This window comes from Ochotona princeps, chromosome 14 (genome assembly GCF_030435755.1).
Source record: "Ochotona princeps isolate mOchPri1 chromosome 14, mOchPri1.hap1, whole genome shotgun sequence".
Classification (NCBI taxonomy): domain Eukaryota; kingdom Metazoa; phylum Chordata; class Mammalia; order Lagomorpha; family Ochotonidae; genus Ochotona; species Ochotona princeps.
In genome coordinates, this window is record NC_080845.1 from 43,682,192 (window position 1) to 43,697,589 (window position 15,398).

The 15,398-nt window shown below is 47.1% G+C and overlaps 1 protein-coding gene across 1 annotated transcript in view; it reads left to right on the plus strand.

Moving 5' to 3' along the window:
- Positions 1-826: 826 nt before the first annotated feature.
- SAXO1 (stabilizer of axonemal microtubules 1) overlaps positions 827-15,398 on the plus strand; it is a 121,535-nt gene continuing 106,963 nt past the window's right edge. The window contains exon 1 of the mRNA XM_012925802.3: positions 827-1,231. Coding sequence (XP_012781256.2) covers positions 1,185-1,231 — 47 coding nt within the window. The 5' untranslated portion in view covers positions 827-1,184. The remainder of the gene's footprint in view (positions 1,232-15,398) is intronic.

A 15,398-nucleotide genomic window follows, 5' to 3' on the forward strand; every position in this document is an offset into this window, starting at 1 on the left:
AAAGTTTTCAGCTTTTTCCAAAAGTGCAGAATCAATAACGCTTTGAACCGAACCACCTGCTGCTGCCTGCCTCTATGACTTTCGACCAAATCAGAATCACCTGGTTCCTTCCCAGCCTGTGGATTTCGGTGCAGTGAAGTTGGGACACGAATCCAGGCAGTGGCTTTCAGTCCCGGGCAAGCCGAAGGAACGCCACAGTAGGGCAAGGTTTCTGGGGGAGGGCAAAAGAAGTCTCTAGAAGCATGACTGCTAAGCATGGCTCCTGGCGCAGCAGCAGCAGCAGCACGAAGAGGGCCTGTGAGGAAGGCACAGTCTCAGCCCAGCTCAGCCCAGCGGGTGAGGGCCTAGTAAGCTGCTTTGCATCAATGCCAGGTGGTTCGATTTCAGACTCACTGCCGCACCGCATCATTACCCACAGCTGGAGCCGTGATTGACACCCACGTGAGCAATAAAGCCTCGGCGCTCATAAAGGGCTTGAACTCCATCGTGCAGGTCTCTGGGTAACAGCGGTTTTGACGCGCTCATAGCTCAAGGCCTGGGTTTCCGCCATACAGAGCTGGAAAGGACTTTCAAGGCGCAGCTTTCTAGGAGTCAAGACATGTATTTGCACCAGCAGGGGTATGTACCAGCAGACCCCGGAAGTAGAAAATGCCCCAGCGGTGACGCAGGCGAGGTTTGGCCATTTTGGACAATTGACTGTGCTGTGTGTGCAACTTGGGCACCCACTAGCTTTCAGAAGTCACCTTCCAAGTTCCTTCAAGCTTCTCCAAAGTCCCATGGGGAGACAGAATCTTGGGGCCAGCTGGGGGAGCTTCCCGACTCACAAACGGTGCTTGTGATGTCACTGGCAGCCCCAGCGGGCTCTCCTCCTGGCCCTGGTGATGTCACAGAGGACCCTTGGGATCCCAGGCCCCACGGCTTGCAGGGGCAAGGGAGGCTGCGCAAGGCCAGGCCAGCGGCGCCGTGCAGGGAGAGGGCCCCTAGGGCTCGCTGCTGCACCCTTGCACACACCAGCTCTGAGAAGGGAACAGACGACAAGCCGGACCCAGAAGGTCCCTGCAGCATTCTTTCGTGCCAGTTTTCAAGACATCTGCCACGGCTCTTGAGATTCTGCGTGCTCCCTGCCAGGCGGCGGGGATCCACAGGCAGCTGGGGATGCTCTGAGTGGACACCAAGGCCTCGGGATGGCGCCTACGACGAGGAAGTGCATCTGCGAGCTGTGCTCCTGCGGGTAAGGGGGCTGTGCCCAGCGCAGCGCCAGCGCCGGGCAGGGTTGGATTGTCAGACCAGCCAGGCCCATTTCCCACCAGGCCTGGTGGGGGGAGGGTTGGGGGCGGGATTCATCCTGCTGCTTAGTCCGATAGCATCAAGAGGCATTCATCCACCTGTGAGCTCTATTAGCTTGCGGGGTCCTAAGCTAGCTTTTACCATGATTGACCTTCAACTGGAGCAGTGAGCATGGCTGTTTTTGGGACTGGGGCTCAGAGAGTGTTATTGACATAAAGCAGGCAAAGACCTAGAGGATGCAGAGGAAAATTCCTTTATCTTAAAAAACAAACAAAATTTAGTTACCCTTGAAACAGATGTTTCATCTGCTTGTTCACTCCCCAAAAGGCTGTAGCTGCCAGGGCTGCACCAGGCAGAAGCCAGGAGCTTCAAATGCGTCTCCCATCCTCACCTGCCTTGCTAGGGTATTAGGGAGCTGGATTGGAAAAGTAGGTGAGTACCCATATGGGATGTTGGCATCACAGGCCATGGCTTTACCTGCAGTGCCACAACACCAGTCCCCATTCTTGAATGTCTGTCTTTATGTTAAAGATTTTTGTTTTAGATTTTTATTTGAAAGACAAGGTTAGAGAGGAGTGACTATCCACTGGTTCACTCCCAAGATGGCAGCAATGGTTGGAGCTGGGCTGATTCAAAGACAGGAGCTGTTTCCAGGTCTTCCACATGGGTGTAGAGGCCCAAGGACTTGAGCCATCCTCTGCTACTTGCCAGACCATAAGCCAGGAGCTGGAATTGGAAGTGGAGCAGCTGGGACTCGAACTGGTGCTCATCTGTGTTGTTGAATTTTTAATAAGCTTATTTGTTTACTTGAAAGGCAGAGTTAGAGGGGGAGAGATGGAATTTTTAGATGCTGGGTCATTCTCTTAAGGGATTGCAATAGCTGAGACAAGTCTGGCCAAAGCCAGTGTTAGCTTCTTTCACAAACCCAAGACACCAGACACAGCAAGTGAGTCACACGAGAGGCCTTTATTTCAGCGAGTGAGGGAGGTAGTGTGGGCAGGGAGAAGATGAGAGCAGAACAGAGGGAGAGAAGAGCTGAGAGAGAGCAGGAGGAAAGGAGAGGACAGAGGGAAGGGCATCTTGTAGCCTTGAGGTGGGTCTGGGGAGTGGCAGGTCTGTGGCTGGCAGGTGCAGCTGGAAGTGGACACCGAGATAAATGCCTCAGGGGATTGGTGGAGCACAGAATTTAAACCTGAAGGTCAGTAAGCTTAATTAAGCAAGTGGGCCTTATTCAAGCGGTCTGAACCCTGGGGGATTTAGGGCAGCACCGGTCAGCAGGCATTCAGGGTGGCACTGAGTCCAGGATGGTGGGGTCAGTCTTGTCACTGTTTGAGTCACACCTTCCATCGCTCCCTTTTGCTATATATGAAGCAAGGGGGGTGTTCTCCACAGCTTCTTCAAGCTGAACTGGGGAGCCGGGTCATCTAGGTGATGGTCTTGTGGTGGCTGAGGGAGAATTAGCCAGTTAGGAGAGCCAGATATAACTGTAAGAGGAGCTGGTTAAAGACCTGATTGGAAATTTTCTGCGTTTGAGCATGGACAAATTTTTGAAACAGATGAGGCAAGGGGTTGTGGCAAGCTCCATGAAGAAGAGGGAGAAGTTATTTATCAGAAGTCCTCTTGGAAAGTAGCTGGATTCCTTCCAGAGGCTCGCTGGAATATGTAGTTTCTGACGGTGATTCGGTGAAGAGCTTTGGTCTTCAGAGTTGTTCGTTGTAGTGGGTAGATCAGTGGATGTGTTTGATGTTTCATCATGGCAGGCAATGTCCTGTGCGGACTCGGCCTTTGAAACATTTCTGGATGAGCGTGTCTGCTTGGCCTTGGCAAAGATGACGTTGAGGCCAGTGAAGCTCTCTTGTAGCCAGAGGGAGACAGGAAAGAGAACACTGGGACTCGGTCTGCTGCTTGATGGTTCAAGGTCAGCAGGTGTTTTTGGTTTGTGATAAGTGTCCTGGTCCTTTGTACTCCTTCGGGAGTTACTTCTGCTCAGCCTAACATTCCAGCCTTGTTGTCTTAGGGTATTGTTGGAAGAGCAGCTGTTGTGGAGAGGGTTAGGCTAGAAAATGAGTGAATGGAGATTTACCCGCCTAGGAAGAGTTGGTTAAAAAAAAATTGTCTAGTGAGGCCTTGAAACAAGGTGTAAAGAAAAGAAACAAATTAGTATGCATTGCAAAGCTCTGTTGCCAAATCCAAAGGTTTCTCTGAGAAGTAAAAGTTGACACGAAGGGTTTGATAATTAGGCAGGTATTAAGGCCTGGCCAGGTGTATGTGAGGCCTAGGACCATCAGTCTTTTCATGTGGAATACTGGAAGAGACGTCATAAGGGAGGCGTGAAACTCTTTAGCGGGGAGACATCCTGTTGATTCCCATTACTGAGCTGGACAGAGGAGAGCTGGCCTGAAAAGGAGCAAGTACGAAACAGATTGTTTTCATCTAGCAACATTTACAGCTTCACCTGTGATGTCGCTGACCCTAGGCCATCCCTCCATAGCGATGGATGCTTTGGGAGCCGGGCAAACTGAAGGACTCTTGGGCTTGTAGCCCACCATGGTTCTGATCCAGGAATTCTTTGGCCCCATTCCATTTCCAATGGCCTGGCCCTTGGCAGAGTCAACAAAGTGTTTTGAAAGCCACTCTATCATGGCTAGCTGGTTGCCCAATCTTCTGGCTTCCCAATTTGCAAGCTGGTGCTACTTGAGGGTGGACTGGCCTTGCTGGGTCTCCTAGAGAGCAGGTTACTGTGTAAAGCTGTGTTAACGGGCCTCCTGCTGCCTAGCTCACTACTCTTCCTCTGGGCCTCTGGTAAAGTGGGCCACAGAGGCAGCCTTTGAGGGATGCTCAATTTTATCTCTAAATCTTTAGTGGACTGAGCTAGAGATCAATAGTTAGACACATTCTGACAGTCTTTACTGAGAAGTAAGGCAATGCCCATGATATAATTAGGCTTCTTGGTTTCATAAGTTATCCCTCCCTTTGTAAGGTCTTGAGGTTAAACTATATAGCCTGAGAGTCTCTTAGAGTTAGAGAAGTGAAAAAAGTCAAATTACCAGATTGATTACTCTGAGTAACAATAACAAGTGAAAACTACAACATTTCCAGAATAGATTTACACAAGTTTGTCTCCTATACATTTGAAAAGAGTACTGGTTTACAATTAATTTGCATTGTATATTAGAGAAAACAATAACATAGGTAACTTGGTTGATCAGAGAATATGCACAGACATGCCAGTGACAAAAATACTTGCAAAAAAGTCTGAGATTTAAGTAGTGTGAACCAAAGATTGTTGTTGATCAGGCAATCCTAGTTTAGAACAGAATGATAAATTAGTTTCAATAATTTAAGATCTTCAAGGCACTTTAAAAATTATAATCAGTTAGAATTACCTATTTGGAGTAAAATCAGTTTGCCATTTTTTTGGATGGTTGACAAATATAGGTAGAGATTTTAAAGTTTTCAAACGGGTACAGCTGGAACCATAACATTCATAACTGATGAGGCATCTGTTTGCTTGTCTTAGGAAGCACATACAGGATTTTACAGAAAGATGTAACTTTTAGACCTTTTGAATTGAGCTAACAATTATGACTGAGGCAAAAGAAGCCATTAGACTTCTGTAACTGGATGTTCTAATAGGACATTTTATACTGCTTTGCATCTTGACAGTACATATTTCTTTTCCTAGGAGGTTTATTTCAGTGGGGCGGGAACGGGGTGGAGGTGGTGGGGAGGCAAGGGGGAAAGGGGAGGAAGAGAGGCAGGCCGGAAGGAGATTGGCAGTATCTTTAATGTAGTCCAAATAACCTAATCAGTTGTTGTCTCTACAAAAAGAAATCCTTTGACATTTGCAGGAGCCCCCACTGCAAATATCAAAGTGCAAAATTTGAAACTATTGGGCTTTTGAATGTGTGTCAAGGATGCCAAGAAGGCTTAAAATATCTGGTTAACAATAGAATCTCTCTTTTTTTTTTTAAAGATTTTATTATTATTGGAAAGCTGGATATACAGAGAGGAGGAGAGACAGAGAGGAAGATCTTCCATCCAATGATTCACTCCACAAGGGAGTCACAACAGGCCGGTGCGCGCCGATCCGAAGCCGGGAACCAGGAACCTCTTCCAGGTCTCCCACGCGGGTGCAGGGTCCCAAAGCATTGGGCCGTCCTCTCCTGCTTTCCCAGGCCACAAGCAGGGAGCTGGATGGGAAGTGGAGCTGCCGGGATTAGAACCGGCGCCCATATGGGATCCCGGGGCTTTCAAGGCGAGGACTTTAGCCGCTAGGCCACGTCGCTGGGCCCAATAGAATCTCTTTATAGAACACAATATAGATCAGATTAGTTATTGACATAATGTGATTCCTCAACAAGTATGTAACTTTGCTGATCTTAAGCAATGAGAAGCTAATGAAAGGCAGAGAACACAAGGATTACTTCAATAGGAAAATACTTGGGTAAGTAACTGAACCATGGGTTGTGGTTTCCTCCTCTGCATCGACAGGTCCTGCCCATGAGGACTCCTGTAAGGATAAGATGACGCATGGGACCCCGGGTCATGTGTACATTAGTGTCTGCCAATGGGCTTGCCCGCCGTAATTACATGAATGATAAAAGGTCCCCTGGGTAGTGGGAGAATGAACAGGCATTCTTGAAACCACTCTAGACACAGAAGTCTCTGCCTGAACACCCTGCTGCGTGTTCAGTTCATCAGGAGAGCTTAAGCAGGTGGCAGTTTCCCACATTGATTGATCAGTAAGTGGGAAAGCTGCCCACGCTCATTCCAGCAGTCATCAGTGGGTCCTGTTTGCCAGACCAGGAACCCCGGACCTAGGCTACACAGAAGCATGAATCTTGCTTTTTAAAAGCTTTGTTAGTTGGGACTAGAACAGTGTCTAGTCCATTTTTCTACATTGCTGAGGACAAACCTGTCACCTTGTAGTGGGACCCCTTATACCAGCCTCATCTGCTCTGCTCTGGTCTTTGGGACAGAAATGCAGAAGGCAGGGCCTCTGCACAGATTAGGATGGCAGGAGAGCTCAGTAATAGGTGCTGCGTGTACACAGTGCCGAGCCTCCTTGCTGCCCTGTGGGATACTCCATTTCCCCTTTGCTTCCGCTGCTTGTTAGATGTCAGTGAGAACGTGCTCATCCTGGTTTCAGTCAGTACTCTCTGATTTGGCCCCCACATCCATTAGCCTCTTGGGCCTTCCAGGGTACTTTCCACCTTCTCGAATGATTTGTTGATCCCCATGGTTGTCCAATGAACCTCGACTTCTCCCATCACGCTTCCCACCAACTGCTGGTCTAATGGTGAACCTCCTGTAATTTCTCAAGTCTTGTGCTTGCCTCTGCAATCTTTGGCTCCTAGCCTGTTTCTGATTTTCATGTTTGGAAACTGGCCCTAACATTCCTGTCCGGCTTTCTCTGCTGCGGTTTTTGTTCTGTGAAGCCACTCCTCGGGTGGCTTTGGGTCTCCTGTTTGCCCCTCCATTCTTTACTATGGCCCTTCTTCTCTCTGAAATGCCTGCCTCCCTGCCGCTGCTGCCCAGCCTGTTGCAAGCCTGCCATGAACTCGGCTCTGTCTCGCTGTTTCCTGATGGTGTCTGCATGCTTCATAGCTCCCAGTGACTGTGTACTCTGGGAAAGCAGCAACCGCGATTTCTCTGTGTGTGGTAGAATACAAGCGCGGTGTTCTCCTTGTAACAGTCAAAACATGTCTATTTGAATGAATACATTTAGCTTGTTAAGGTCCATAACCTGCCAGAATGGATTAGAGATACAAGACTTAGAGCTGTGCTGTCTAGTACAGGAATCACATTGATTTCAATACAATGAAATGAAATGTAATTTAGTGTGATTAGTCACATTTCAAGCATTCAGTAACCATATGCGTTTGATCTCCTACATGGTTGGTAGGGACCCTGTAGTTGAGTTCTGCCTGCTGCTAGGGTTGGCGTTCCCAGAGAGCTGCAGTCAGGAGCCAGAGGTGGGTGTTGCACCCAGACAGTCTGTATTGGGACATAGTTGTCTTTTTTTTTTTTTCTTAAGATTCACTCACTTGAAAGTCAGAGACACACGCACATACCCCTTCCATCTGGTCATTCACTCCTTAGCAGGCCTCGGTGGCTGGGACTAGGCCAGGCTGGAGCCAGGAGCTTCTCTCAGGTCTCACATGAGTGGTAGGGGCCCAGACATGGGTTATCTTCTTTTCCCAGGCCATTAGTAGGGAGCTGGAGTGGAAGTGAAGCAGATGGGATATGACCTGCCACAAAGTGACCTTGGGACACAGTTGTCTTAATTGACATGTAACAGCTGAATAAATACTTACTCCCTATTCCATCATATTTTCTTGTTGAAGGCAGATTCAGTGAGGAGAAACAAAAACGACGCATCTGCAGGTTCAGTACCCAAATGACCTCAATGGCTGGCATGGATTGAAGCCAGGATCTAGGAGTTTCTTCCAGGTCTCCCACACAGCTGCGGGGTGCTAAGGCTTTGGCCCATCCTCCTGCACTTTCCCAGGCCACAAGCAGGGAGTTGGAAGGGAAGTGCAGCAGATGGGACATGAACTGTAGCCCACGTCCACTGCAGCACCTGGAGGTGGAAGATGAGCCAGCGCACCAGCCTGAGCTTTGGAGGCCTTTGAGGTGGCTAGGGAAGCGGGGGAGCCTACATTTTTTCACAATTTTCTTGCCTTATCTTCTTCCTCAGGTTTTGTTTGAAGAGTGCTTTGCTTTTCTTCAAAATGTACCTTTTGAGGACACTCTTTGTGGGGAGGCTCTAAGGATGTCCCAAGGGCTGGATAAGGCTTTCTCCTGCAAAAACAGTTGTATTGTGATCCTGGGATGGACGGCTCTGTTGGGACCAGTTCTTCCTTTTGGCCACAAGGTGGCAGCCTTCTCCTGAGCAACTTGCTTGACTAAAACCAATCTGAAGGAAAAACAAAACTTATGTTCTGGGTGTCTTCTGGGTTTTGTTTTAAAATATTTGTTTTTTAAAATAGGGAATTATATTTGGGTGCAACAGATAATGGTGGTATGCCTTGGGGACTGGCTCACAGATGGCAAAGAAAGTGTTCCAAGTATTGAACCTAGAGGGTCCATGGTGCTTCACCTTGCACTCTGCCATCCTACCTGCTCTGCTTCTAATCCTGCTCCCTGCTGAGGTGCCTGGAAAGCAGCAGAAGAAAGCGCAAGTCCTTGGGCCCTGCTCTCTCATAGGAGACCCAGATGGAGTTCCAGTTCTCGACTTAGGTGACTATTTGGGGAGGGAGAGAATTGCAAATGAAATCTCTAGCTCCGTCATCCTGCCTTTCAAATAAGTAAAATCATAACCCCCCCCCCCATATTCCAGCTAATTCTATAATGTTAGTGGACTTGACTGGTTTTAAAAGCAAAGGTATTTTATGGTGTTCGGTGTGACAGCATAGCACTCTTTCCTTGGCAATCAAAATTTGGCACTTAAGGGACTGGCACAGTAACCTAGTGGTTAAATCCTTACCTTGTGTGTACTGGGATCCCATATGGGTGCTGGTTCGTGCCCTCGCTGCTCCTCTTCAAATCCAGCTCCCTCTTGTGGGCTGTGAAAGCAGTTGAGGATGACCCAAAACCTTGGGATCTCACATCTGCACGAAAGGCAGAGAAAGCAGCTCCTGGCTTCAGATCGGCTTCGGCCATTGCAGCCACTTGGAGTGAACCAGTGGATGTGAAGATCTGTCTCATCTCTGTAGATTTGACCTTTCAATTAAAATCTTAAAAGATCTGGTACTTGGAATTACTACTATGAAATGTTAATTTCTTTTCAATAGAATCCATACCAAGTTAGTGCAAAAAAAAAAAAAAACTTCATGGATTATAGAAATCCACTGAAGTAAGCAACTAAACGTTATTTGAAAGGCAGGGAAAGGGAGAGAGACTGCCGTCTGCTGGTTCACTCTCCAAGTGGCTGCAATGGCTGTGGGCGAGCTGGGCGGAAGCCGGGACTCTTGACTCCATCTGGGACTGCAGTGGGGGGTGCCAGCGGTCCCAAATGGAGTCCCCGTGTTGGGATCACTGCGGCGGCTGCTAGGGTCTGTGTTCACAGGAAGCTGGAGCCATCGCTGCTGCTTTCCAAGGCACGTTACAGGGGTCCGATGCAGGACAGCCAGGACTCGAACTGGCTCTCCCAGTTAGGATGCTGGTGTCACAGGCCGTGGCTTAGCATGCTGCACTACGGCTCTAGATCCAGTGAGCAGTTTTTAAACCAACTTGCCACTTACCTTCAGAGTGCTGGGAACTGTGCTTTGAGCTGAATGACCTTTTAAAGTGTTTTTAAAGTCATTTTGCATGATTCAGTTTTGTAGACATAGGGATCCGCCTGCCCTGTGTGATCTTTCTTCTGAGTGTGAGGATATACCTCAGTAGCCCTGGGATTTGTTTATTGCAGAAATGCCACCATTAATAGTTGCATAGTAATTTACTAATTTCTAACAAGTTTTTAAGAGTTGAAAAGTACTTGTGCATACATTATCTTACCAAGGGTGTCTCAATATGGCATCGTGTTTTTCAGAAATCTGAATCTTTGACCTTAGTTACTGGTCTTTCTAGGGATTTTTTTTCTGTTTGAGTTGTGTTTAGAATAACTAAATTAGAAACTGGATTGTTGGAGTTGTGGGTGGCTGTAAAATAAATCATTTTAGTTTTGTAGATCCGAAAGGGGCTTAGTGGTCTCTAGACCCTTACAAATAAGGAGGTGAAAGCATCTTGATGAATACTCACTTTGCTAAGCTCTGGTCTCGGTGTGTGGAGCGAGTGAATTTTATCCATCTCTGTGTCAGCGTGTTAGATGCTGCAGTTCGCAGTTTGGTCTTCAGCTCACACTTGGCCATTCCGACTACAGATTACAATATGAAGTCTCTTATCCAGTGAGAAATATTATCTAATATTAAAGGTGTCATTCTAAAATATGTTCAGTAAAGTAATATTAATAGCGAATATATCTCCTGAGATGAAGATAAAGCAATACTATTTTTCTAAAATTCTTGTAAAAGATGGTGGTTGATGAGATTGATACAGGTTCCTTTTAAATCTGATTTGATGGCTTACAGAGTACTATTTAAAAGATTTTGTGCAGTCTTGCAGGAAATTCCAGGACTGGGTAATGTATCATGAACTATTTATGTAGCGTTGGTAGCATGCACAGAATTTCAGAAAAAAGCTGGTCCCGTGGAGGACTCACAATTGCTGAAAAGGATGTGGATCTGGCCCTTGCACGGTGCCTGGGGAGGAAGGTGATCTTGAGGGCAGCCATGTATCTGCAACTTAAATCGGTTATGTTAACCAGGGAGGGACTTGTTATTTTAATTTTGGAAAATATTTTCTTCACATTGATGGAAACTTCCTGAACCTTAGATTTTATTTTCTTAGAGTCTCTGTTACAAATTAAGAGGAAGGGAGAGAAAAAAGTTGAGGACTTGGTTTGATATTACATGTTTCAGGAAGAATTCTTGTTTTTAATTTAAATAAAATTGACTTCATAAATTCTGATTAAGAAAAAGACAAAGAGCAGCCTTTCACACATACTTGCTGCAGAATCCAGATGAAGATGCTAAGAGGAAAAACATCTTCTACCTTTACATTGTATTGTGGATTGTATATTTTTGTTAAGCTATGTTATTTGTCCTTATAAAATTATTGCTTTTTACAGTTATTTTTTATCTGTTTGAAAGGTAGAGTGACTGAGTGGACAGAAGTTCCATTTGCTGGTCTACTCCCAGAATGGCTGTGACAGCTAGGACTGGGTCAGGTGTGTCTCATAGGTGTTAGGGGGCCAAGCACTCAAGGGATTAGTGCCTGCAAGGAAGTTAGCAGGAAGCTGATCTGGAAGCAGAGTAGCTGGGGTTTGAACTGGCGCTCTCATATAGGATGAAGGTATACCAAATGGTAGCTTATTTCCCTATGCCACTAGTTCCAAATTACCTTTCTGATATTCAAATTAAAACTTTCTCATATGAAAGGTCTTCAAAAGTTTATGTAAATGCATACTAGAACAAATCTCTGCATGGATTTGAAAACTTTTTAAAGATTTTTTTTGTAGAGGAGGGACAGAGAATCTTCCATCTAATGGTTAACTCCACACATGGCCACAGTGGGAGGAGCTGGGCAGATCCCAAGTCAGAGGAGCTTCTTCCAGGTCTCCCATGTGGGTTCAGGGGCCCAAAGATTTTAGGAATCCTGTGCTGCTTTCCCAGGCCACATGCAGTGGGCTAGATGGGAAGTAAAGCAACTGGGATTGGAACTGGCACCCATATGGGATCCTGGTGTATGCAAGGTGAAGACTTTAGATACTAGGCTACTGTGCTAGGCCCTCTGCCACTTTTTAACTGTCATCTGGTGCAAGTCACTTAATGTTATAGGAGGAATCGTCACCATACTTTATCACCAGGTGTGAGAGTTAGGTGGCCTGGGGGCTGCACCTGCTGCTGCAGGAACATGCTGGTTTCAGACAGTACACCCACAGCAGCACTCGAGTGTGCAACACCATTGTTCCAGAAACTCTGAACAGGCCAACCACACAGGGCTCTTTCCTGCCCTGTGGTGTGGGGTGGGCTCTGACTGGTGGCCAGAGCCACTGGGGATTAAAATAGTCTTTTCTTTTTTCCTTTTTGTTTTTTAAAAAACAAAAACATAACACTGAAACATGTATCCCACCCAGCTTCTTCCATACTCTCCCTTCCCCTCCCTGATCAGAGGTCCACATGAGAATCGGCTTGTGTTGGGCATGCATCCTTCTCAACTGTGTCAAACAATATTAAAAATAGTCTTCTCTCTAAAAGAAGTCTTCAAAACAGCAACACCTCTTTTTCCTTTTTGTCCATCTGTCCTTCTTTCCTTAAGTAAACACCAAATATTGAAATTGGGCAAGCATTTGATTTTAAGATTTATTTCTTATTTGAAAGGAAAATTTACAGAGAGAAGAGACAGATCTTGCATCTGCTGGTTCACTCTCCAAATGACTGCAGCAGTCAGAACTGCACTGATCCAAATCCGGGAGCCAGTATTTTGTTTTGGGTCTCCCATGTGCACGCAGGTGCCCAAGGATCTGAGCCATCCTCTCCTGTTTCTCAGGTCATTAGCAGACAGCAGGATTAGAAATGGAGCAGCCAAGACTTGAACCACTGCCTGAATGAGATGGTGGCACCACAGGCAGAAGTTTAACCTTACTACTCCATGGCATTGGCTGGGCCAACTTTGAGTTACAGACCCACTCAAAATCATTTAATTAGAATTTCCCTAACAGTTATGTGTCGCTGTCCCACAGTGATGGACTTGGTGCACGGAGCCGATAATAGCACAACACACGTGGACTGACTGATGGTCAAAAGCCGAAGTTTATTAGTGGCATCAGACTTTATACACTGAGGGTCATATGGGATAAGGAAGGGAGTATTGAGCTTATCAACAAAACCCATCAACTGTTTCTATACTTTTGTTTGGAACTCCTTTTGTTTTGTGTGTTCCACCAAGTGTTCTCATGCACATGCTGTCCACTGAACTGTTCTCACACAAATGATATCCAATCAGTTATACAAAAGGTATCCTTTTGGTTGTTACCACACCAAGATTATCCAATCAACTGTAATCCTGTGCTTGCTGACCTTCTAGGGTCACAATGTCCTCCTACAGTTATGCATCTCAATTTCATCATACTTTCTATGATTTTTAATTTCTTGTTTGAAAGACATTTACAGAGAAAAAGAGAAAATCTTAAATCTACTGGTGTACTCCCTAAATGGCTGCCATGGCGGAAGCTAAGCTGGACTTGAAACCAGGCAGTTCCCCCAGGTCTCCCACTGAGCCGTTGTGTTGGGTCCCATCATAATTCATCTTTAACAAATAATTGAGCAATGTGTTGTGAGGACAGATAGCCGCGTATCGAGGTTATGGATACAGATTGCAGAGCCTACTGAGCCTCTGAGGACGCTCAACTTTGACACTTGCACTGAATGGTCAGACCATGGCACCTGCAATTTTCTTAGGGTTTTCAGTCTGGCAGTTTCATTGGGCGGGGGGAACCCCAAAGAAACTTTGTCTGAAATGATCCCAGACCAGATTCTTGGGTGTGCTTGCCAGTACAGGGTCGGGCACGGTCTGTTGCCCCTATCAGCCTATGCATATGCTAGTGGTTGCAATTGCTGGGTCAGTTCTGCCTCTAGCCCCATCTTCTATACAAACCAATGGGTGTTGGAGCTCATCCCATTCCTGCCCACCACATACTTGGCCATGTAAACCAGCCTAGTTGGAGCGATTCTCAATAGTTCTCATCAGGCCTGCCCCCAGCCTTGGTTGCAGTGCTTGCCAGTATGTACAGTAGATTGGTCCAGTCTGTCCCACATCCCATTCAGTTCACATGCATGTTCAATGGATGTTGAAACCTAGTCCAACCCAACCAGCCTCACTATCCAGCCCACACACCTGCCAACGGGTACCACTCTCTGTCTAGCCATGCCTGCCCGAGTCCTGGTTCTCATGCTCACCAGACGGAGTGGCAACCAGGAGGGAGGTGCTCACTGTTTCCTTCCTGGGTCCACTCCCACTCCTGGATTATGCATTCTCCAGGTGGTTCTGCAGTTTGGCTTGACAGAATTAGCCCCCTATGCGAGCATCTGCCAGCTGATGCTGCAGCAGAGCCCACCCAACCCACACCCACTCTAACTTATACTTGCACCAGTAGGAACAGTCAGCCCAGCCTGGTTTTTTTTTTCCCTGGTCCAGCTCACATGAGGCCCATATGTGTTATAGCTCTGCTTGGTCTGGTCTGCCCCCATCCCAACTCATGCTCTCCAGTGGGAGTGGTGATCCAGCAGGGGAGCTCTCCACATTTCCCCTAGCAGCTTTGTCCCCTTCCCCCCGCCCCAGGTCTTGCATGTGTTGGTCTGGCACCCCGCTCCCCACAGCCTAATTATAGTCAAGTCTTGACTTCGGTGTGCCTTAGTGTTCTCATCTGTGAAGAGGATAGTGAATAATGGGGGCTTCTCCAAAGGGTGAGTTGATCAGTATTAAGTAAGCAGATGACATCTGGCACAGGCTGGAAGGCATAGATAAGATGCAGGTGCCAATGTTCATTCTAGCCATTGGAATTACAGGAGTGATAAGACTTTAGCACCCATGGAAACTTGCACTTTAGGAAGAGTAGAGCCTGGCGCAGTAGCCTAGTGGCTAAAGTCTTCACCTTGAGCTCACAAGGATCCCATATGGGAGTCGGTTTGTGTCCTGGCAGCTCCACTTCCTATCCAGCTCCCTGCTTGTGGCCTGGGAAAGCAGTCGAGGATGGCCCAAAGCCTTGGGACCCTGCACCTGCATGGGAGACTTGGAAGAGGCTCCAGGCTCCTGGCTTCGGATCGGCTCAGTTGCGGCCGTTGCGGTCACTTGGGGAGTGAATCATAATCTTCCTCTCTCTCTCCTCCTCTCTGTATATCTGACTTTCCAATAAAAATGAACTTACCTTGCTCTTCAAGATTCTATCAGTAGCAGGGAGAGAATGCCGCTGTGTGGAGAGGTAGCATGGGGGATATGCTGATGAGCTTTGGTGTGTGATGAGCCACGGAAGATAGAGTTGATCTGCAGGATCAGATCTGCCACTTGCTTCCTGGGAGGCCCTCTGGCTGCTCTGCCTGCACTGGCTTCCAGGCTCATACGAGCTTCACAAAGATGAAGGTCATGTGTCTATTCAGTTTGCAACTTTTCAGGTCTTAAAAGCAATGATTCTAAGGATAGACATCATCACGTAGGGTAGCATACCCTACTCCTGTTTTTTTATTGGCTTGTTCAAAGTGACTTCGAGTTTTGATGGTTTCTCTAAAAGGAAAGGATAATGTCTCTAGTGGCTGTCCAATGAATCACTTGGCCAAATGTATTTGTGTTTTTTTTTTTTTTAAAGATTTATTTATTTTTATTGCAAAGTCAGATATACAGAGAGGAGGAGAGACAGAGAGGAAGATCTTCCGTCCGATGATTCACTCCCCAAGTGAGCCGCAACGGCCGGTACGCGCCAGTCCGATGCCGGGACCAGGAACCTCCTCCGGATCTCCCACGCAGGTGCAGGGTCCCAAGGCCTTGAGCCATCTCCGACTGCTTTCCCA